General features: G+C 29.8%; 1 protein-coding gene across 2 annotated transcripts; it reads left to right on the top strand.

The window, feature by feature from the left end:
* Positions 1 to 6,383: 6,383 nt before the first annotated feature.
* On the top strand, positions 6,384 to 18,041 carry LOC114306030 (5'-3' exoribonuclease 3). 2 transcript variants are annotated; one of them, XM_082906598.1, is made up of 23 exons: positions 6,384 to 6,849; positions 9,513 to 9,618; positions 10,716 to 10,792; positions 10,884 to 11,075; positions 11,186 to 11,305; positions 11,479 to 11,541; positions 12,114 to 12,269; positions 12,357 to 12,527; positions 12,639 to 12,716; positions 12,911 to 13,060; positions 13,179 to 13,334; positions 13,630 to 13,725; positions 13,878 to 13,973; positions 14,057 to 14,127; positions 14,218 to 14,346; positions 14,425 to 14,501; positions 14,612 to 14,652; positions 14,788 to 14,862; positions 14,964 to 15,115; positions 16,490 to 16,552; positions 16,670 to 16,745; positions 17,081 to 17,151; positions 17,260 to 18,041. In XM_082906598.1, exons 1-23 carry the CDS (start codon positions 6,667 to 6,669, stop codon positions 17,585 to 17,587), a joined length of 2,727 nt encoding a protein of 908 aa, XP_082762724.1. In that variant the 5' UTR covers positions 6,384 to 6,666; the 3' UTR covers positions 17,588 to 18,041. The 2 variants fall into 2 exon arrangements, with proteins under 2 accessions (XP_082762724.1, XP_082762725.1); XM_082906599.1 differs by having other exon boundaries at positions 17,284 to 18,041.
* The last annotated feature ends 1,538 nt before the right edge of the window (positions 18,042 to 19,579 follow it).

The raw sequence follows: 19,579 nt of genomic DNA on the forward strand, positions 1-19,579 counted from the left end.
ATTATCAAAACGTAAACACTATTACAAAAACTCAATGAAAAATCACCCCTGATACTACAGTTTCTTCTAGTCATTCTCCTTTAAAAACCATCCTCATTGAACATAAAGGATCAATCCTACATGCTCTCCTTTTAAGCTTCCTGGTGATGAATCAGAAATTAAAAAAGTAATTGAACAAAATAATTATACAAATCAATATTTAAAAACTATTGGTAAAGAATTAGATAAAATTGAAACTACTTTTGATGATTATTCAACTAGTCATACGTTAAACTTTGGAAAAACCACTTATTAACCTTCCTAGCACTAAGAATAGATTGAGTTTAGTCACCTAAGATACTACTACTATTGAACAATTATTACTAAGTTCTCTACCCTTTCCAAAGAAAAGGGAATTACCGTATTAACACAACAACTACCATTAAATATTAATAGTGATTCTGAGAGATCTACTAATGATGAAATTAGTCATCTAGAACGACAATTTCAATCTATTAATCTTAATTGAATAGTACATCCAAAAGTTAATCCTACTACTCTTACTAAAAATTGGTACACTAAACATACTCCTCCGGATCTTCAATTTGAAGAAACAAATATTAATAATCAATGTTCTGTTTTTGCCAAAAAATTATATGAATGGAACATAGATGGTCTTAGTGAAAATCAAATTCTTCAAAAATTAAATCATATTTCCATGGTAGCAAATAACTATCTAAGTAATTATCCTGATTATACTCAGCCTAAGATAGTCTCTCTACTTACTTATGGTTTTACTGGTATGCTTAAATCATGGTGGGACAAATATCTCACATGTGATATGTGCGACACTATTCAACATGCAGTCTAACTAGATGAAAATGAATTCCTTATTTTTGATGAAGAAATAAGAATGACTAAACCTAATAGAATTAATACTTTAATATCTACCATAATTAAACCTACTAATGTTCTTTCTCGAATCCATAATCAATTTAGTAATTTAACTTGCCTTATATTAAGTGATTTCCGATGGTATAAAGATGTTTTTACTTTTAGAGTAATGCTTCGAGATGATTGTACTAAATCCTTTTGGAAAGAAAAATTCATTAATGGATTACTTAATTTTTTTGCTCATAAGATTAGACATGTTCTTAGCCAACCTACTGGTATCATTGAATGTGATAATTTAATCTATGGAGATATCATTAGTACCATTCAAAAAGAAAGATTAAAAATGTGTATTGATATAAAACTTAGTCAAAAAACTGCAAGGGATAAACATAAAGCTAAAATAAATTAGATAATTTCTGCGAACAATATGGTCTACCTCCTAATAGGGGTGTGCATAATACCGCCGAAACCGCCAAAATCGCACCGAATCGCACCGCCAAGGCAAATTCGTTATTATTTACCAATCAAACCGCCGGTTTCTGGTAAGAAAAATGACAAATTCTAGTGACACTTTTATTAATCCGCCGGTTTCTATTTTTCTTCCAAACCGCACCGACCCGCACCGCTATTAAATCATGTTTAATAAGATTCTAAAAATTCTTTTTTACTTAAGTTTGCTTGTTGTTCTATACCTTAGAATATAGTATTACATTACTGCTCGAGGAGAATTCAAGATGTCAATAATCCAAAATAATGTTGGATTCCAATTCACTTTTCAATCTTTTTTTTTTTCTAGCCATGTTGCTACACTTGCTGCATCAGAAGAAAGCTTCGCAAGATGCTTAACATCACGGTATCTCTTGTCTTTTTTTTACTCTTTGATTTAAGTTTTGTAATTTGAATTATATTTTTTATAAACCGCCAATCCGCGCGAACCGCCAAGGCAAATCCGCCATTATTTGCCAACCGAACCGCCGGTTTTTGATAAGAAAAATGACAAATTCTAGTGACAATTTTATCAATCCGCCACCCGCCATACGGTTTCTATTTTTCTCTCAAACCGCACCAACTTGCACAACGCACACCCCTACCTCCTATAACACCATCATGTTGAAAACATAGGAAAAATAAATCTTCCCCCAAACCATATAAATATCGTAAAAAATATTCACCTTCTAAATCCCTTGATAAATATTATGATAAACCTAAACCGAAATATCACAAGAAATCTAAATATTCTAAGAAGTCAACATCCACAAAAGATGTTACTTGCTATAATTGTGGTAAAAATGGTCATTACTCTAATAAATGAAAACTTAAAGAAAAATTAAAAGATAAACTTACTCAATTACAAATTACTAAAGAATATCAATATCAAATATTTGAAATATTCAAATTAACCAATCAATCTCCTCATCCATCTAACCCTTCAACTAGTGAAACTAGTAATAGCCTTTCCGGTGATACTTGCAGTGATAATACTGATAATGATCAAATTGAATTAGGATATGATGATACTTGTTGTAGACAAATCAATGTCCTTAGTAAATCCTAACAAGAAGAGGATTCCTTAATTGAATTAATTAGTAAACTAGACAATTCTGAATTAAAAAGAAAATACACCATTAACATCTCTATTAAATAAAATAAAATAAAAAAACTCATTAGGATAAACCAATTAGTCTAACGACTACTTTAGAACTATTCTGAAAAGATAAACAAAAAGAAATAGCTTTACAAGATTTACAACATGAAATTAATCAAATTAAATTAACTATTAAAGAATTAAAAATTACAAACAAATCATTAGAAGACAAAACAACAATATTAATACTTAATAAAAGTCTTAATGATTTTCAACACAATAATGATTCTTTCTCAGATAAATCTAGTTCTAGTCATAATCACAACCATGTCATCTTTAATAATCAATCCGCTAAATCTCAAAGTGACAATGATAATCAAGAAAGTCATCAATTAAATATGATCAATCAAATTAATATTTAAAAATGACATTCAAAAGTCAAATTAGTTATTAATAATTTTGAAATCGAAGTCATGGCCCTAATAGACATAGGCGATGATTTAAATTGTATTCAATAGGGCTTAGGCTAGGTTTAGGATCTCCTAAAAAAGTCAAAAAGTCATTATCCTATTTAAGTCACATCACCTCTCTACCATATCACTTCAAACTCAACCCATATTTCATAAAAAGTTAAAAAGTACACTTATTTAGAATATGCCAAACAACCCTTTAATCCCTACAAAATATTATTATAAAAGTAGAGAACAGTTAAGTTCTGCTAATGGAAGTCAAATGCATATTTTAAATATAAATTACCCAAAGTTCATATTTGTCAAAATAATGTCTGCTTTAAAACATCATTTGTTTTGGTAAGAAACATGACAGATAAAGTCATTTTAGGCTCTCTATTTATTTTCTTATTATACCCATTTATCACTACTAATTATGGTATAACAATACAAGTCTTTGGTCAAACAGTCATTTTTAAATTTTTAACTCCCCCTGAAGTAAAAAAGTTAAATCAATTAAAAGAATGTTTCATATCCTAATCTATTAATCGATTAACCAAACAACGCAAATTCCTCACAGAAGAAATCAAATACAAAAGAGTTTAATCTCAATCAGTAGATCCTATTCTTATTTCAAAAATTGCACAATTTAAAAGTAATTTATAAACTACCGTTTGTTCTACTTTGCCTAGTACTTTTTGACATAGGAAAAAATATGTTGTCACACCTCCTTTTAATAAAAATTTTAATGAACGACTAAATTCTTACTAAGTCTAGACCTATTCAAATGAATAACAAATTAATAGAAATGTGCAAAAAAAAAATTACTTGAATTATTAAACAATAAAATCATTAGTAAAAGTAAATCTTCACGATCTTGCCTTGCTTTATATGTCAATAAAAATGTTGAATTTGAACGTTGAATTTCCCAACTCATAATTAATTATTAACCATTAAACAAAATTTTAAAATAAATAAGATATCCAATCCCAATAAAAAATATCTAATTAATGGCCTTAGTCAAGAAGAAAGCAGAGTTGGAAATCTAGGAATTTTCTCTCAAAAATCTCTCAATCTCTATAATTTATAAACAATTTTATTTCTGAATTTGTAATTTTAAAGTTATGTGTTTTGAAGCCATGCTTTCAAACTGCTTCCAGAAAACAAATTGTAATATACTTTATTTATTTGTCTTTTGCTTTATTGATACCTATCTCCTAAGTTTACTACCAACTTTTATTTTGCTTTGTTTACTTGCTTTATTTATTTGTCTTTTACTTTATTGATACCTATTTCTTATCTAAGCTTACTTCATTTATACCTATTTATTTGTCCAGCATTGATAGAGACCCCCTCCACTTACCACCTCCATTATCTTCACACACACATGACGGGTTGTGATTGGAGGAGAAAGAAAAAAAAAAAAAAAATTAGCCAATGAGAGAGAAAGGAGGTCAAAGGAGGTGCGAGAGAAAGAGAATTTGAAACATTTTTCTTATTTGTCTTTTACTTTAGGTATTTCTGCGTTTACTTTTTCTTTAAATCAATAATAAAATTTATTAATTTTAACAATTAAAATAATAATTACTTTGCTTGATTAGAGTTTTAAAAAAAATATTTTTTAAACAATTTTATTTTTTTATTTTTCATATATTTTTTATTTTTACTGAATTTTTTTTAATATTTTAAGTAATTTTTTAATTTTTAGACATACCTAACATAAATATATTTAAAAAGTAAAAAAATTACAAAAAATCTTTTAAAAATTCACTAAATATAAAAAATATAAAAAATATATAAAAATTTAATACATTTTTTGTATTTATATATTTATTAATTTTTTAAAATATTTTACTTTTTAAATATATCTAAGTAAGGTACATCTAAAAAGATAAAAAATATTTAAAATTTTAAAAATACTTATCAAAAATTAAAAAACTCGATTTTTAAAAAATTTAATTAAAAAATTCAAACAAAACCTAGTGAATTTTTTTTTCATGACTTTACAATTTTTTTTTTTTTTTAATTTTCCCATTTATCTTTCTTTGACTATTTTGTGAAACAGCGCTGATTGAGGGCCCGAGACTTCGGGGCTCGAATGCCCCGAAATGTCATTTTAGGTAAAAAAAAAAAAAAAAAAAAGGAAAAAAGAAAGAAAAAAAAAACAGTTTCCAAAAATAGAAATTAGGGGTATTAGGGCCAATTTTTTTAGGACCACCAATCATTTTCCTTTGTGAAAAATCTATTTAGGTGCCAGCGAATATTATGATGATGATGGGCGAAGTTTAACCGTCAAATATAGTCTAAGAAACTCCGCTAATCATTTCCCACTCCCTCGAAACCATGCGGAGTCTGCAGCAGCACGCCACATCACACCAGTTGTCAAATTACGGGCTGGTTTAAAAGAGTAATGCTAGAGACCCTAAATATTCTACCAAAAGTTTTACCAAATGTCTCACATGTGGGTACCACATCTATGTGAGACATTTGATAAAACTTTTGATAAAATTTTTGAGGCCTCTAGCATTTTTGGGTTTAAAAATTTATAAAATAAAAAAATTATTAAAAAAAATTAAAAATTTATCATTATTTATTAAAAGAATATTAAAAAAATAATATATATATATATATATATATATTAATACAAATCAGAAAAAAGCTTCAAGATTGGTATTGACGTGATGGTGGAGTCAGGGAGGTAGGGAATTATAGTAAAATATTCACTACATTGGATCGTAGAGTTGGGCCCGTGGGAGTTTATTATGGGTCCCGTTTTGATAATCTGAACTATTTAATATGTAGAACTCGTCTAGTACTATACACCTGTAAAAAATCACGTCTATTGGATATCGCTAAATATATGATCAAATCAGTTTTATATAAAAATGGACGGCGTTATAATTAACAGTTAACCAAAAAACTAAACGATCAAATAGCTATCGATATCCAATCAACGTAATTTTTTAAAAGCGTATAGTACTCGACGAGTTCTACACATTGAACGGTTCCGATTAGTAAAACGGGACCTGTGGTGGCCCCTATGGACTGAACAGACTGACCAATTTATGTTCGAAAAGTAGAGAATCAATCTCCTACACTGCCCGTTCTGCGTGCCCTTTAGGCTTCCAATCGTACGGGTTATTCCATCACTTTATTCCCTTATACATTTTTTTATATAATTTTTTAGTACACATTTTTTTAATAAAAAATTAAAAAATTAACCTAAACATTCATATTTTTTTTCTCAACTTTTTAGTCTAAAAAGATAAAAAATACACTTATTTAGGACACCCCAAAAAACTCCTAAGATATTATTTGATAAATATTAAAAAAATTAAAAAGTGACTATTTAAATCACATAATTTTATTTAAATCATATCATTTCTCTATCACATTATTTTAAATTTAATTCATATTTTATAAAAAATCAAAAAATATACTTATTTAAAATATTCAAACAATCACTACAATCCAACAACAAATCTTTCTTTCCCCCTCTCTCGCTCTTTGTGCACTTGCGTAGTACTCTCTGTTTTCCTCTCTAAATAATAATATGTCTACTAATTATGTTAATTAATATTATAATATTGTTATTAAATTTGATTATTATATAAATTATAAATTTTTAAAAATACATCACATCATTCCTTAGTTTACAATAATGCAGATAGCATTATTCAATCCCTACACTTGCTTGTAAGCTTTTTGTGTTATTTTTTGAGCTCTCTGTTACTGCTGCGCATATACTCTGAGAGAGATATGGGAGTTCCGTCGTTTTATCGATGGTTAGTGAACAAGTACCCAAAGATTGTAGTGAACGCCATTGAAGAAAAAGAAGAAAAAATAGAAACAAGCTTAGTAAACCCAAATGGGATAGAGTATGATAACCTCTATCTTGACATGAATGGTATCATACACCCTTGTTTCCATCCTGATGACCATGTACGTATATATCAATCATCCCTTCTTTTCCTTCTTGTCTATTTATATATATATGCATCTTGTTCACAGCTTGCTCTTGTGTATTGCACTCTATGGCGGTGTTTGGGAACAAATTTTTTGGGTTTTTTTTTTTGCTAAAAACAAGTTAGTTACAAAATCAAAAAAAAAAAAAAAACAAATTTAAACAAAATATCACATCAAATTTCATAATTATTTCACTTTTTCTCTCTCATAAACATGACATCTAAACACAAAATACACAAAAAAAAAAAAAAAAAAAAATTCTCTAATAATATCTTACAACTAAAAAAAACCTACTTCCCAAACACCATAGTATACATATATATATATATATATATATGTATATATGATACATGTGTACATGTATGTCGATCAGCCTTTTTGTTTTTATTTTTTTGTTTGTTTGTTATGAGTCCCGTAATATTGTGAGTTGTTCTATATGTATATATATGCATCTTATTCACAGCTTGCTCTTGTGTATTGCACTCTATGTATAGTATACATATATACATGTATGTCGATCATCCTTTTTGTTTTTTGTTTTTTGTTTGTTTGTTATGAGTCCTAATATTGAGTTGTGCCATTGTGATTTGTGATTGTATAATAGTTAGGCCTTTGGCATAATTTAAAAAAAAAAAAAAAAAAAAGTAAAAAATCATTATCCTATTTAACTCCTGGTTGGGAAGACTAAATAAGTCCACATTTTTTATCTTTTTTCGGTCACATCAATTATTCTTTCTTCTCTATTTTTTTTACATATCTTTTTATAAAAAGTCAAAAAGAGCACTTATTTAGGACATTCCAAATCACCCCTAAATCATATGGTTGTATTTTTGCCACATCACCTCTTCTTTACAACGTCACTTCAAACTTAACCCATACACAATTCATATTTCATAAAAATTCAAAAATCAAAAAGTACACTTATTTAGATCATCCCAAACCACCTCTTGCCTGCATATGTTACTGTTTCTATTTTCTTTGTAGTGTTTAGGAACTTGGTTTTTAGATTTTTTTTTTTTTTTACTAAAAGACAAATATTTTACAAAATCAAAAAAAATAAATCCAAACAAAATATTACATCAAATCTCATAATTATTTCATTTTTTCTAACACAAACATCACATCCAACCATAAAAAAATTTAATTATTTTCCCAAATATAAAAAAAAAAATTCTCCAATAATATCCTACAATTAAAAAAAACTTACAAGAAACCCACTTCCCAATCACCCACTTTACTGACTTGTGATTATTCCATCCTACCATATCTCATTACTAATACTTCGGATTTTGTATGAATAACATGATACTTTCAATAACTGTATATGAATCAATCTATATTGAATAGTATTGGTCAATATATCAGTATTCAAAATATCACATAGGCTTACGGTAAATATGAAACAATCTTTAAAACTCTAATTTGTAATGAAAATACAAGCCTAGATACTAGAATTTGGAAATCCTCTCTATTACACAGTTGTAATGATTAACTATGAGAAAAGAGAAGTATTTTTAGTTCAATTCAAACTAACATTTATTATTGGGCAATATCTTATGTTTCAAAAAATAAAAAATAAAAAAATCAATTAAGCACGACAAATTTGGTATAATTATACTAAGCTCTCTTATATTTTTAAGGGTAAATTACAAATTTACTTAAAATATGAATTGCTTCTTGTGGTTTGAAAAATTACAAATATCTCCCTGTCAGATTTTTTATTTAACAGAATTAATTGAAAAAGTGAAATCTCTAACTATTCAATTACACAATAATAAAATTATCTGAATTATTAATTAAAATAAAATTTTAACATTATTAAAAATTATTAATTAACTTGATGATTTATTAATAAAAGGATCTATTTGTTGTGAAATGAAAAATCTTATGGGTATAATGTAATTTCTACAATTACAGGGGTAATTTGTAATTTAAGTAAACCTCAGGGGATGTGTTTGTAATTTATCCTATTTTTAATTCACATAACATTTAGTTTCAATTTCATCAGTAATGTGTTAGTACTTTGTTAATTGTATGGATGGACAAAAATGATAATATCATATTTTTTTATACTAAAATACATATTTTATCATTATTATTCTTGTCCTTACACATTATTTGTATTAATTTTGGTTGCTTTAGTTTTTATTAGAAGAAGAAAAACTAGTGTGATTATGTCAAATTTGTCATGCTTATTTTATTTTTTGCAAATATCAGGTGATAAATGTAATTTAACCCTTACTATTATACTTCTAATTTTCATATATCATGCTTGATATTAGTCCCAGAAAAACCTTGAATTGCATATTAATTAATGTATAATCATAATCAGGCCTCGTTTGGGAGCAGGCTAATTTAGTAACTTTTTGGCTATTTGGCTAAAAAGGTAGGTAAAAAAAACTTGTATGTTTGGGATGACTTTTTGGCTAATTACAAAAAGATGTGCAAAAAGTAGAGAGAAAAGAGAATCTTTGACTTTTTGGTATGGGTTGTTGGCTTTTTGGCTAATTTAGTAACTTTTTGGCTAATTGACTAAAATAGCCTCTTGCCAAACGAGGCCTGTATTTGCAGCTACTTTATACACAGTGGTGCTTTTAATTTGTTTCTATTCTTCAATTTCTCTTCCTGTGTATTTTCAGCCCTCACCACCAAAAACTTTCCAAGAAGTATTCAACAACATATGTGAATACATTGATAGGCTTTTTTCCATTGTACGGCCTCGCAAGCTTTTGTACATGGCCATTGGTAAGCTATTCTTCTACTTTGTTAGATAACATTAGTTAGTGTTTAAAATTTAATCTTTATCTTATTATCTTTCATAACCCTTTGTAATATTTATATTTTGTCTCGTGCTCATCTTTTGTAACTTTATGTATGTTAACTTATAATTGATACGTAAAAATATTGACCAATAAAAAGTTACACAAGATTTTAGTGGACAAATCTTGTCTTTTACTAACTTAACAATATTGTGGTCCCTATCGTAAATTAAGATTGCTTATTTGATGGCAATACTACAATGTGTTATCACTGTTACACCCAATATTTACCAAAGTGAGTACACTTGGTTTTGGTGCGTGTGAGGTGTAATTATTAAATATTTCGGGAATTCCACATGGTCATGGGCTTCAGAGCATGCAATCATTTTCGAAAAAAATAGGAACAACTAGAACACATGGCCATTAATAATTGAATGGATGGACATATATGTTTGGGGATTTTAATGTGCGAGAGCCTTTCATTCAAATTTGGTCTTTCGAGCTTTTTTGACATGGTATCAGATGAGACAATAGATTTTTTATGTTCAATTCTCATTGCCTGCATCATTAGTATACTATTTGCACGTGCTACTTGGCCCATTTAGTAGGAGAGTCTAATCACATGTGAGGGGTGTGTTGAGTATTAAAAGAGCTGACACCTTAAATTGAAAAGAGCGGCATCTTATCAAGGATCAAACAGTTTAAAAGTGTTTCCAGAAGAAGAAATTTTTCTTTTTTGGCCATCAGGAATTTTTTTTTCCAGGAACACAAAGCAAAAAATGAAAATGACAGTGAATGCTCTTGTTTTAAGCTTATTTCTTTTCAGCAGCCAAATAGTTCTTGATCGGATGATCTATGGATCAAGATATGTTTTCTTCAGAAAGGCCATTCGCAGTGATCAAACTACAAATGTTCATTAAAATGCTAAAATTCTTTTATTTCTGAAGACAATAATTTTGTACCATTTTTTTTTATAGTCATATACTTACACTGAGATCTGTAGGATTACAGCATTCTGCAGATTCAAGGAAAAGAAAAATGAATTTTATAGCTTCAATAACTTCTATTGTAATTTTCATTCAGATGGTGTCGCACCAAGAGCAAAAATGAATCAGCAACGAACAAGGCGTTTCCGGACAGCAAAGGATAATGAAATTGCTGTGAGTTTTCTTTACTAAAAAAATAGATATCTTTTAAGCTTAAAAGCTTTCGGTTTATATAGTATTAAGATTTTCATATGTTGTTATTCAGGAAGCCGAGGAAAACAGGTTAAGAAAGGAATTTGAAATGGAAGGCAAACAAGTGTTGCCAAAACAGGAATCTGAAGTTTCAGATTCCAACATCATAACACCGGGGACAGTTTTCATGCATGAATTATCGATTGCTCTCCAAGTTTATATTAATCAACGCCTAAAAGATAATGTCTGTTGGAAGGGTATCAAGGTTGGATATGCATTATAGTTTCCGTTGTTGGTTTTGAACAAATATATTCAGCTATATCTACTAATTAAAAATCTTAAATGATAAATTTCCCGTCTTATTTTATGTTGTAGGTTATTCTTTCTGATGCCAATGTTCCTGGTGAGGGGGAACACAAAATTATGTCCTTCATACGGCTACAGAGTGCGGGTCCCGATTATGATCCAAATACGCACCACTGCCTTTATGGCTTGGTATGGGATAATGGGAACCTTTTGTTTTGTTTTGTTTTGTTTTCTATTTTTTTTTTTTTTTTCCCCGGTTCTGTTTCATTTGAGTTGTATGTGTTTTTTGGGGATTTAACCTTTATCCTTGTTTGCTTAGTTTCAATTAATTTGAATTTTAATTTACATTTATCGACATACAGGATGCAGATTTAATTATGCTTGCCTTGGCAACACATGAATTGCACTTTTCAATCTTGAGAGAGGTATATGTTGATTAAACCATTGCCATTGCTTTGATTTAGTGAGAATTCCTTTCATTTCAACTCATATGGCTCCATGAGGATCACAATTTTTTTGACTGATTTGTGTTTATTTCAGTTAATGTATTTTTAGTGCATCATAAGGCGCTATACCATATCGGGCCATATAATATATCCTATTTTTCTCCCAAACATGGTTTTAAATAATAGTATTGGAATACGTGTTGGTATCACTGAAAGCATTATATGTTGGCCGATATCAGACATTATCGGCTATCCAAAATCCTGTTACATATTGGCCGGTATTTAAAACTCTGCTACCAATCTAAAGCACCGTTCTCAATGTAGTATGTAGACGAATTCATAAATTGTATTAAATTGTTAACAACCAACTCGTGTTATAGTCTGAACTGTTAGAGAAAGGAAGGATCTATTGCCTGCCCTGATAAACGGCCACGTATTAAAATTGAAGTTCTTAGATATTTATATCATCAACAATTAGTTCATGTTTGCTTACTCTGCTTGCTGAGTATTGTTTAAGCTTTTTTTTCTTCCCTTTTGGGTAAATATTGTAGGATGTACTAATACAAGAGCAGCAACCGGCAAGTGAATTAGTACTTGAAACCAGCCTTAGACAAGCAGAATCTGGTTTGCCAGGGTCCCAAGGATGGTTTCAACAGCGTCATCAGTCTATTGGCGGAAAGTCATCTTTGATAAAAAGGCCATATCAGGTATTTTATTTAATTTTCGTTAGTTTTAAACCAAACCAGCACCGTTCATGGTCAATGTTTTGATTTTGTTTCCTTCTACTTTTGCAGTTTCTACATATTTGGATCCTTAGAGAATATATAGAACTTGATCTTAAAATCTCAGATCCTCCTCAGAACATAAAGATTGATCTTGAGAGGATAATCGATGACTTCATATTCATGTGCATCTTTACTGGGAATGATTTTCTACCCCACATGCCTACCTTGTCAATTCATGAGGTTTTACTTTATTTTGTTATATTTTTTTTGTGCCTTCTATAAAAGTTACATATATCATTATATGATCAAATGCGACAAATTTAATGTATTCTGTAATGAATGTATTAATAGGGTGCAATCGACTTACTGATGCATGTATACAAAGACGAGTTCAAAAATTTGGGAGGATATTTAGTTGACATGCAATGGGTAATAATATACATCTTTTAATTATGCCTTAATATAGTCAGAATTTGGAAGGATACAAAGACGAGTTCAAAAATTTGGGAGGATATTTAGTTGACATGCAATGGGTAATAATATACATCTTCTTTTAATTATGCCTTAATATAGTCAGAATTTGGAAGGATGAGTGTGCCTCCCTTTGTTGTTTTTGTGAGCAGGTGGGAGACAAGAAAGCACGCTATATAAAATTAAAAAGGGTCGAGAAATTCATCCTTTTGGTTGGTGCATACGAGGAAAGAATTTTCATGAAAAGATCAGAATTGCGAGATCGCAAACTCAGACGGCTCCTGTCTGAAGCTTCGGAGATTGTTAGTATCAATTATTGTCAATCTCTTGGATTAAATTATTTTTCAAAACTAATGCCTTTAAATGTGCTTATTTGTTTCTGCATATCTTGAACTAAATAAAATTTTATTTCTTGTCCAGCAAGAAGAACAAGAAGAAGATCTGGGTTTTGATTTGGAAGTCAATGGGAGAAACAGCCATGGTGCTGCAAATGGGAAATCTCCGATCTCTAAAAATCTCAGGATCAAGTCTGCATCATCAAATGGAGCTGCAAATTCAACTCGTGATATTTCGGAAGTAGGCGAATTTTTTTCCTACCAAGTGTCCTGCTATATATTTCTTTTAGTAACCATTTTATGTTGTCATACTGAATGATAAATTGATAATTGTTGGGCCGTCAACTTGGTGCAGAATAAGTAGGCTCATGCCTATTTTATTAATTTCGGAGCCAAAAAAAAGGAAAGATAAAGGAAAAAATCCATAGTGTTTTAGTTAATTGATTTGTCAAATGTTACTCTTATACATTCATTTCTATTTAGATATTTTTCACATTATTATTTGTGATATCGTCTTCTTGGTATTATGGATTCAGATTCTGCAGAACACCAAGGAATTGAAAGAAAAGTTGAAGAAATACATTCGCGACAAGTCAGACCTGTTCAAGAGTGGAAGTTTTGGAGTGGACAAGGTATTATTCCGCCCTTTGAATTTTTCTTTTTTTCTTTTGGGTTTGGGACATGTATTAATGTTAAAATTTACTTTATTTCAGTAGCTTTTCAAAAAATGTCTAGCATTGGTTAAATCTTGACTAATAACTTGAATCGTGAAAATATTACACAGGTGAGATTGGGTTCCATAGGTTGGAAAGAAAGATACTACAAGGAGAAATTTTGTACCGAAAGTAAAGAGGATATGGAAAATATGAGGAAAGCAATGGTATGTTGTTTGATTACCATAGGCTTTTGCATGCAGTTTTGGACTGATCTTTCTTATTTAATTATTTTGTTAATTGTGTGTAGGTTCAGAAATATACTGAAGGTTTATGTTGGGTGCTTCAGTATTATTTTTCCGGAGTTCCTTCATGGACATGGTATAACATTTTTCACTAAAATGAATATTATGATTTGAGTCTTGTGTTGTTCATTTTAATGACAAGATCAACACTTGAACTTTACATTAGGTTTTATCCATACCACTACAGTCCATTTGCTTCGGACGTCAGGGGTCTTTCTCAAGTGAAAGTGATCTTTCAGAAAGGTTCACCGTTTAAACCTTTTTATCAACTTATGGGTGTCCTGCCACCAAGAAGGTACTTCTGGGCTTTAATTTCTTCAGTTTGAAACTTTTACTTGTATTATTGTGCATAATGGGAAATGTAAATCAACAGTGCTCATGCACTTCCAAGAGCCTTTCGAGCACTCATGACTAGCGAAGAGTCTGAGATAATAGATTTTTATCCTACTGGTAAGGCCTTTTTATTTGCTTAGAAATTTGATTTGGTTGTACATTGTTGATTAGACGATAGATTTTGTTGATTATGTATTTTGTTTGTTGCTTATGTCTTCCGTGAGTAGATTTTGAATTCGATGAAGATGGAAAACGTTTTATGTGGCAGGTTTGCTAATATTTCTTGATTCGCTTAAATTAATTTTTTTTTATGATACCTCAAATCTAGTTTTATCCATTGGTTATTTATCATAAACCGCTAAGGTTCATTGTAATATTTCAAAAATATTGTTGTCCTTTGTAGGCAATTTGCAAGCTTCCTTTTATAGATGAAGAACGCTTACTATCACAGATGAAAAAACTAGTGGTGGAATTAGGGGTATGAAAATCTTTTCTTGATATAGTGATTTTTGCTCGTTTCTTAACGTTTTGTTTGTTTCAATTTTGATTTTATGTTGAGCGGTCATTAATTATTTGTAGGTCGACGAAGAATTAAGGAACTCGACTAAGGTTGATTATCTATTTGTGAGAAGCTCTAATGTGCTGCGATCTCAAATATTTTCCCTTCATGAAAAGCAGTGTGCAGGAAAACGAATAGAAATGGTCAAGGAATCGATAGATAAGAATTTCAAGTAAGCTTTTTGACATTCAAGTCACAATTCCCAAATGCTATAATTTGAATCATTTTATTTTGGAGTATCTTCTCTCTCTCTGTCTCTCGCTCTTTCTGTTTCTTATTTTTTAAATATTTGGTCCAAGTTTTTGTATATATTGTTTGGTTCCCAAACGTTTTGTTTTTTTAGCATCTAGGACTAGAACACCGTTTTATGTTAGGACAAGGTTTTATTTGATGAAAATCTCGTAACAATTAAAAAAAATATTTTGTTCAACATCAATCTCATCCACGTAGTCTATAATGTTGGGTGGAACAACTTGTCTCTAGTGTTTAATGTGATTAACATTCCTTAATTTGATTTTATTGGTATGATTTTTGTCTAAATATAAGGGATAGTTTGGAATGATTTAAATAAGTGCACTTTTCGACTTTTTGTGAAATATGGGTTGGGTTTGAAATGATGTGGTAGAGAGGTGGTGTAACTTAAATAAGATGATGTTACTCAAATAGAATAGTGACTTTTTGACTTTTTTAGACTACACCAAACAAGGCCTTAGTGCGTCCTAGTCAAAACTTATGATGTTCTCTTGGGTTTTTAGGGATGGGAAGGGAGCTTATGTGTATCCATGATGAAATAGGATAGTCGTCGATGGTCATAAATGTAGAACATTGGCAAGCTATGTGTCTAATTTGCTTGTTTGATTTTACTTTTTAGGAATCACTTTTCAGAAAATTAAAATTTTTTGTTTTTCATATTTTTTAATTTTCACTGAATTTTTTTTAATATTTTAAGTAATTTGTTTATTTTTTATATACATCTAGCATAAATACACTTAAAAAATAGAATATTTGTGAAAAAAACTTGAAAATATTCACTAAATGCCAAATATATCAAAAAAATACAAAAATTCAATAAATTTTCGTATTCTTGTGTATTTGTTGATTTTTTAAATATTTTTTTACAAATATATATATGTATATTTTTTTTAGATACATCTAAGTAAGGCGCATCTAAAAAAGTAAAAGAATTGCTTAAAATTTTAAAAATATTCACTAAAAATAAAAAAAAAAGAAAACGTATGAAAAACAAAAAACAAAAAACTCAATTTTCAGAAAATTGAATCCAGAAATTTGAAATCAACCACACTATATTTTTATTTAATGCTATTTTAATTTTGTGAGGGCATTGAGTTATTTCTCCCACTCTCTGTATCGTCTTTTGTCCCATATATTTAGTCTTTTATTTTGATGACGTAACTATAAAAATAGTATGAGATAGAGGATGGGACATGAAATAGAACAAAATGATCTATGCTCTTTTGTGAGCGGTTTGTAGTAAACATCTAAATTTTTTTATGAGCTAATCATTCAATATATACTTCTTTTCCAGATGTGGAATCAGTGGTTTTATTAGCCCCCGGGAGGATAAGGACAGTCGAAATGACAATGTTTTGTAAGTCAAAAACTATACTTCAGCTGAATTTAATAATTCATTAAATTTTTCTTTTGTTCTCTTGTGGAGGGGCTGGGAGGTTCTTGATTTAAATTGTTCTGCCATTCTATTTTGCAGATGTGTTCTTTACGAGTTACCTAATGGCTGCCAACACATTCCTCGTCCACTTGAGGGTGTGCAACCCCCGGAGAAGGTATATACTAGTTTTTGAAATCACATGTTTAAGTTGATTAGTTAAACTTTAATCAGTCATCATTTATTATCTTTGTCGTATCTGGTAATGTAATAATTAAATCTTCGGTTCTATTTTCTTGTAAAATGCTCTGATAATTATGTATGACATGTTAAGGCATGTCATCAATGATTTAGGCTCCATAAGAAAAAAAAAATTCACTTACCCTGCTCCGAGCAAGATCTCTGTAGGGTAAATTTGTGCTTTTGTTAATCATACAATTGACAGTTTCAGTTCATTTCTTCTTGTTACGTCAACTTTTTATTTGTGGTGACACTATTTATAATTTTTTCAAGACAATAAACGATGCTGACATCGTGGAAACACAACTATGGCACGAGTGCCAGGGCAGCAGGCCCAATTACAGGTTTTTTTCAATTCCCTTTTTTTGCTATTATTTTTCGCTGTGATTTATACTTCCTACTTTCTTGTTTCACTCTTAACGTTTTTTTATCGACCACAATGATTTTTGTAGGGCTCAAATTCATGGATTTCACAGAAGGGCACAGATTCAAGGATTTCATAGTGGAGCAAAGTCATCTCCTGAGCTGATACATAAAGGTGCCGGTTCAGGGTGGGGTGCGGGTAGAGGAAAGCCGAACAACAATATTTATCATGGTTCCAGTGAACACATTGGAAGTTCTACAAACTTCCCAGTTGGACATGGCGAGAGACTTGATCATGATATCGGGGACCTGAGGATATCGGATTCAAGATATCGGATTCAAGACAAGGATTCAAATCATATGGAAGAGCTCAGTCAGTCAACACCAATTTGTGGCCGTCTAGAAACAGCCCAATGACTGCCCCTCCATGTGGTCAGGGCTTGACAGTGAATACAAGCCATATGTGGCAGCGGAATCAATCTCTGGTAGCCAACCCATCAATGCAGGCCCATGGAAGAGGCCGGTACATACCAGTGTGGCGGCGGAATCAATCTCCGGTGGCCAGCCCATCAATGCAGGCCCATGGAAGAGCCCAATACATTCCAAACCCTTGGAACTCGAGGGACACAAGGACCTCTTCCACTGAAAGGTACTCTTCTAGGTAATTTAGACAAGTTAGTCTTTGCTTACAATCAAACAGTTGTTTTTTAGTTGATTATGATTGATCACAGGGTAACGGTTTTTTGAGTTTTGTTGGGGAATGTTTTGTTGTGAAAATTGGAAATTTTTTTTTTTTTTTGGGGTGTTATCTAAGAAGTGGCTGTTTTGAGAGTTTTTTTTTTATGATAATGTTTTTTGTTTGGTGGTGTCACTTGGATTTTTTTTAATTTTAGGATAAATTACAAATACACCCTCTTTGAGATTTGATTAAAATATGAATCATCCCTTGTGGTTTTGAAAATTACATTCTACTTTTGAGATTTCTAATTTCATAACAAATAATTCATTTTATTAATAAATCATCAAGTTAATTAAATTTTTTTAATAATGTTATAAATGTTTCAATTAATAATTTAGATAATTTATTATTGTGTTGAAGAGTAATTATGAATTTCTTTTTTTTAGTTAATTCTGTTAAATAAAAAATACTAACAATGAGGTATTTGTAATTTTATAAACTATAGTGGGCAATCTGTACTTTAAGCAAATTTTATGGGGTGTATTTGTAATTTATCCGTAATTTTAAATGGTCATTTTGTTATGGTTACTTGAGTACTCAAGAAGCCGAAATATTGTTTTTGTGTTGAAATTAATTAAATTTAAATATTGGGTGCTAAAATGACAGAACTCATTTTTTATGGAGCATTATTGAATTTTATTATTATTTTGTTAATGATGTAGACAGTTGTATATAATTTGTTCTTATTTGACTCAAATTAAATTTTTGGTAATGTCAAGTACACCAAATTAGAGCGAGAAATTATGAAATATATTGTGTGGTTGGGATATTATTTCAATTTTCAAGTGTTGCCTTACATCACATGCAAGATGAATGTTAATCGTATATGGCATTTTTAATTTTGTACACTTCGCATTTTTATTAAAATTTTAGGAATGAATTGATTAAAATAAAATTTAAAGGAATAAATGACATTTTGGAGATTATATGACAGCAGACTTTTATTATTATTATTATTTTTCTGATAGAAATGCTATGTCTTGAATGCGTGTTTTGAATTTTATACCAAAATGAGGTGTATGGTATAAGTTTAAAATTAATGAAATGTGGGTTCTCCCTAAAATGATATATTTTTTGGGGGATGTACTAATAAATCTCAAATTAATAACTTATACACTGTTTAGTCTTAAAAGTTTTTTTATAGACTGAAAGGTTCCATTACAATGTTTCAACGTTTTTTTATAGACTGAAAGGTCTCATTACAATGTTTCAAACATCAGATTAATGTTTCAAACATTAGATTTTAAAAATCTTATGTTCATCAGATTTCAATAATGTTTGAAATTATAGGATGAATGTTTCAAACATTAGATTTCAAACATTTAATGTTCGTCAGATTTCAATAAATTTTGAAATTATAGAATGAAACATCAGATTCATTTACATCATGAACATCATGATGAAGTATAAATGAGACTAAATGGAGCATAAGAAAATTTTTAAGACTAAATGGTTCAACTTTTCAAAAACTAACATTTATGGGTAAATTTACCATATTTTTTTGGGTATTGTTTAAATTTGTAATATTGTTATTTTTTTCATAGTACTTACTGACTGTTTCTTTCTCTCACACCAGTATTCTCATTAATGGTAAAAATGGTATACCAACTAGTAACTACCACCAGTAAATTATATTTTGTTATTTGAAGTTTGTGCTAAAATAGTAAGAC

The sequence above is a fragment of the Camellia sinensis genome, chromosome 14 (genome assembly GCF_055761805.1).
Source record: "Camellia sinensis isolate YWXY chromosome 14, ASM5576180v1, whole genome shotgun sequence".
NCBI classification, from domain to species: Eukaryota; Viridiplantae; Streptophyta; class Magnoliopsida; order Ericales; family Theaceae; genus Camellia; species Camellia sinensis.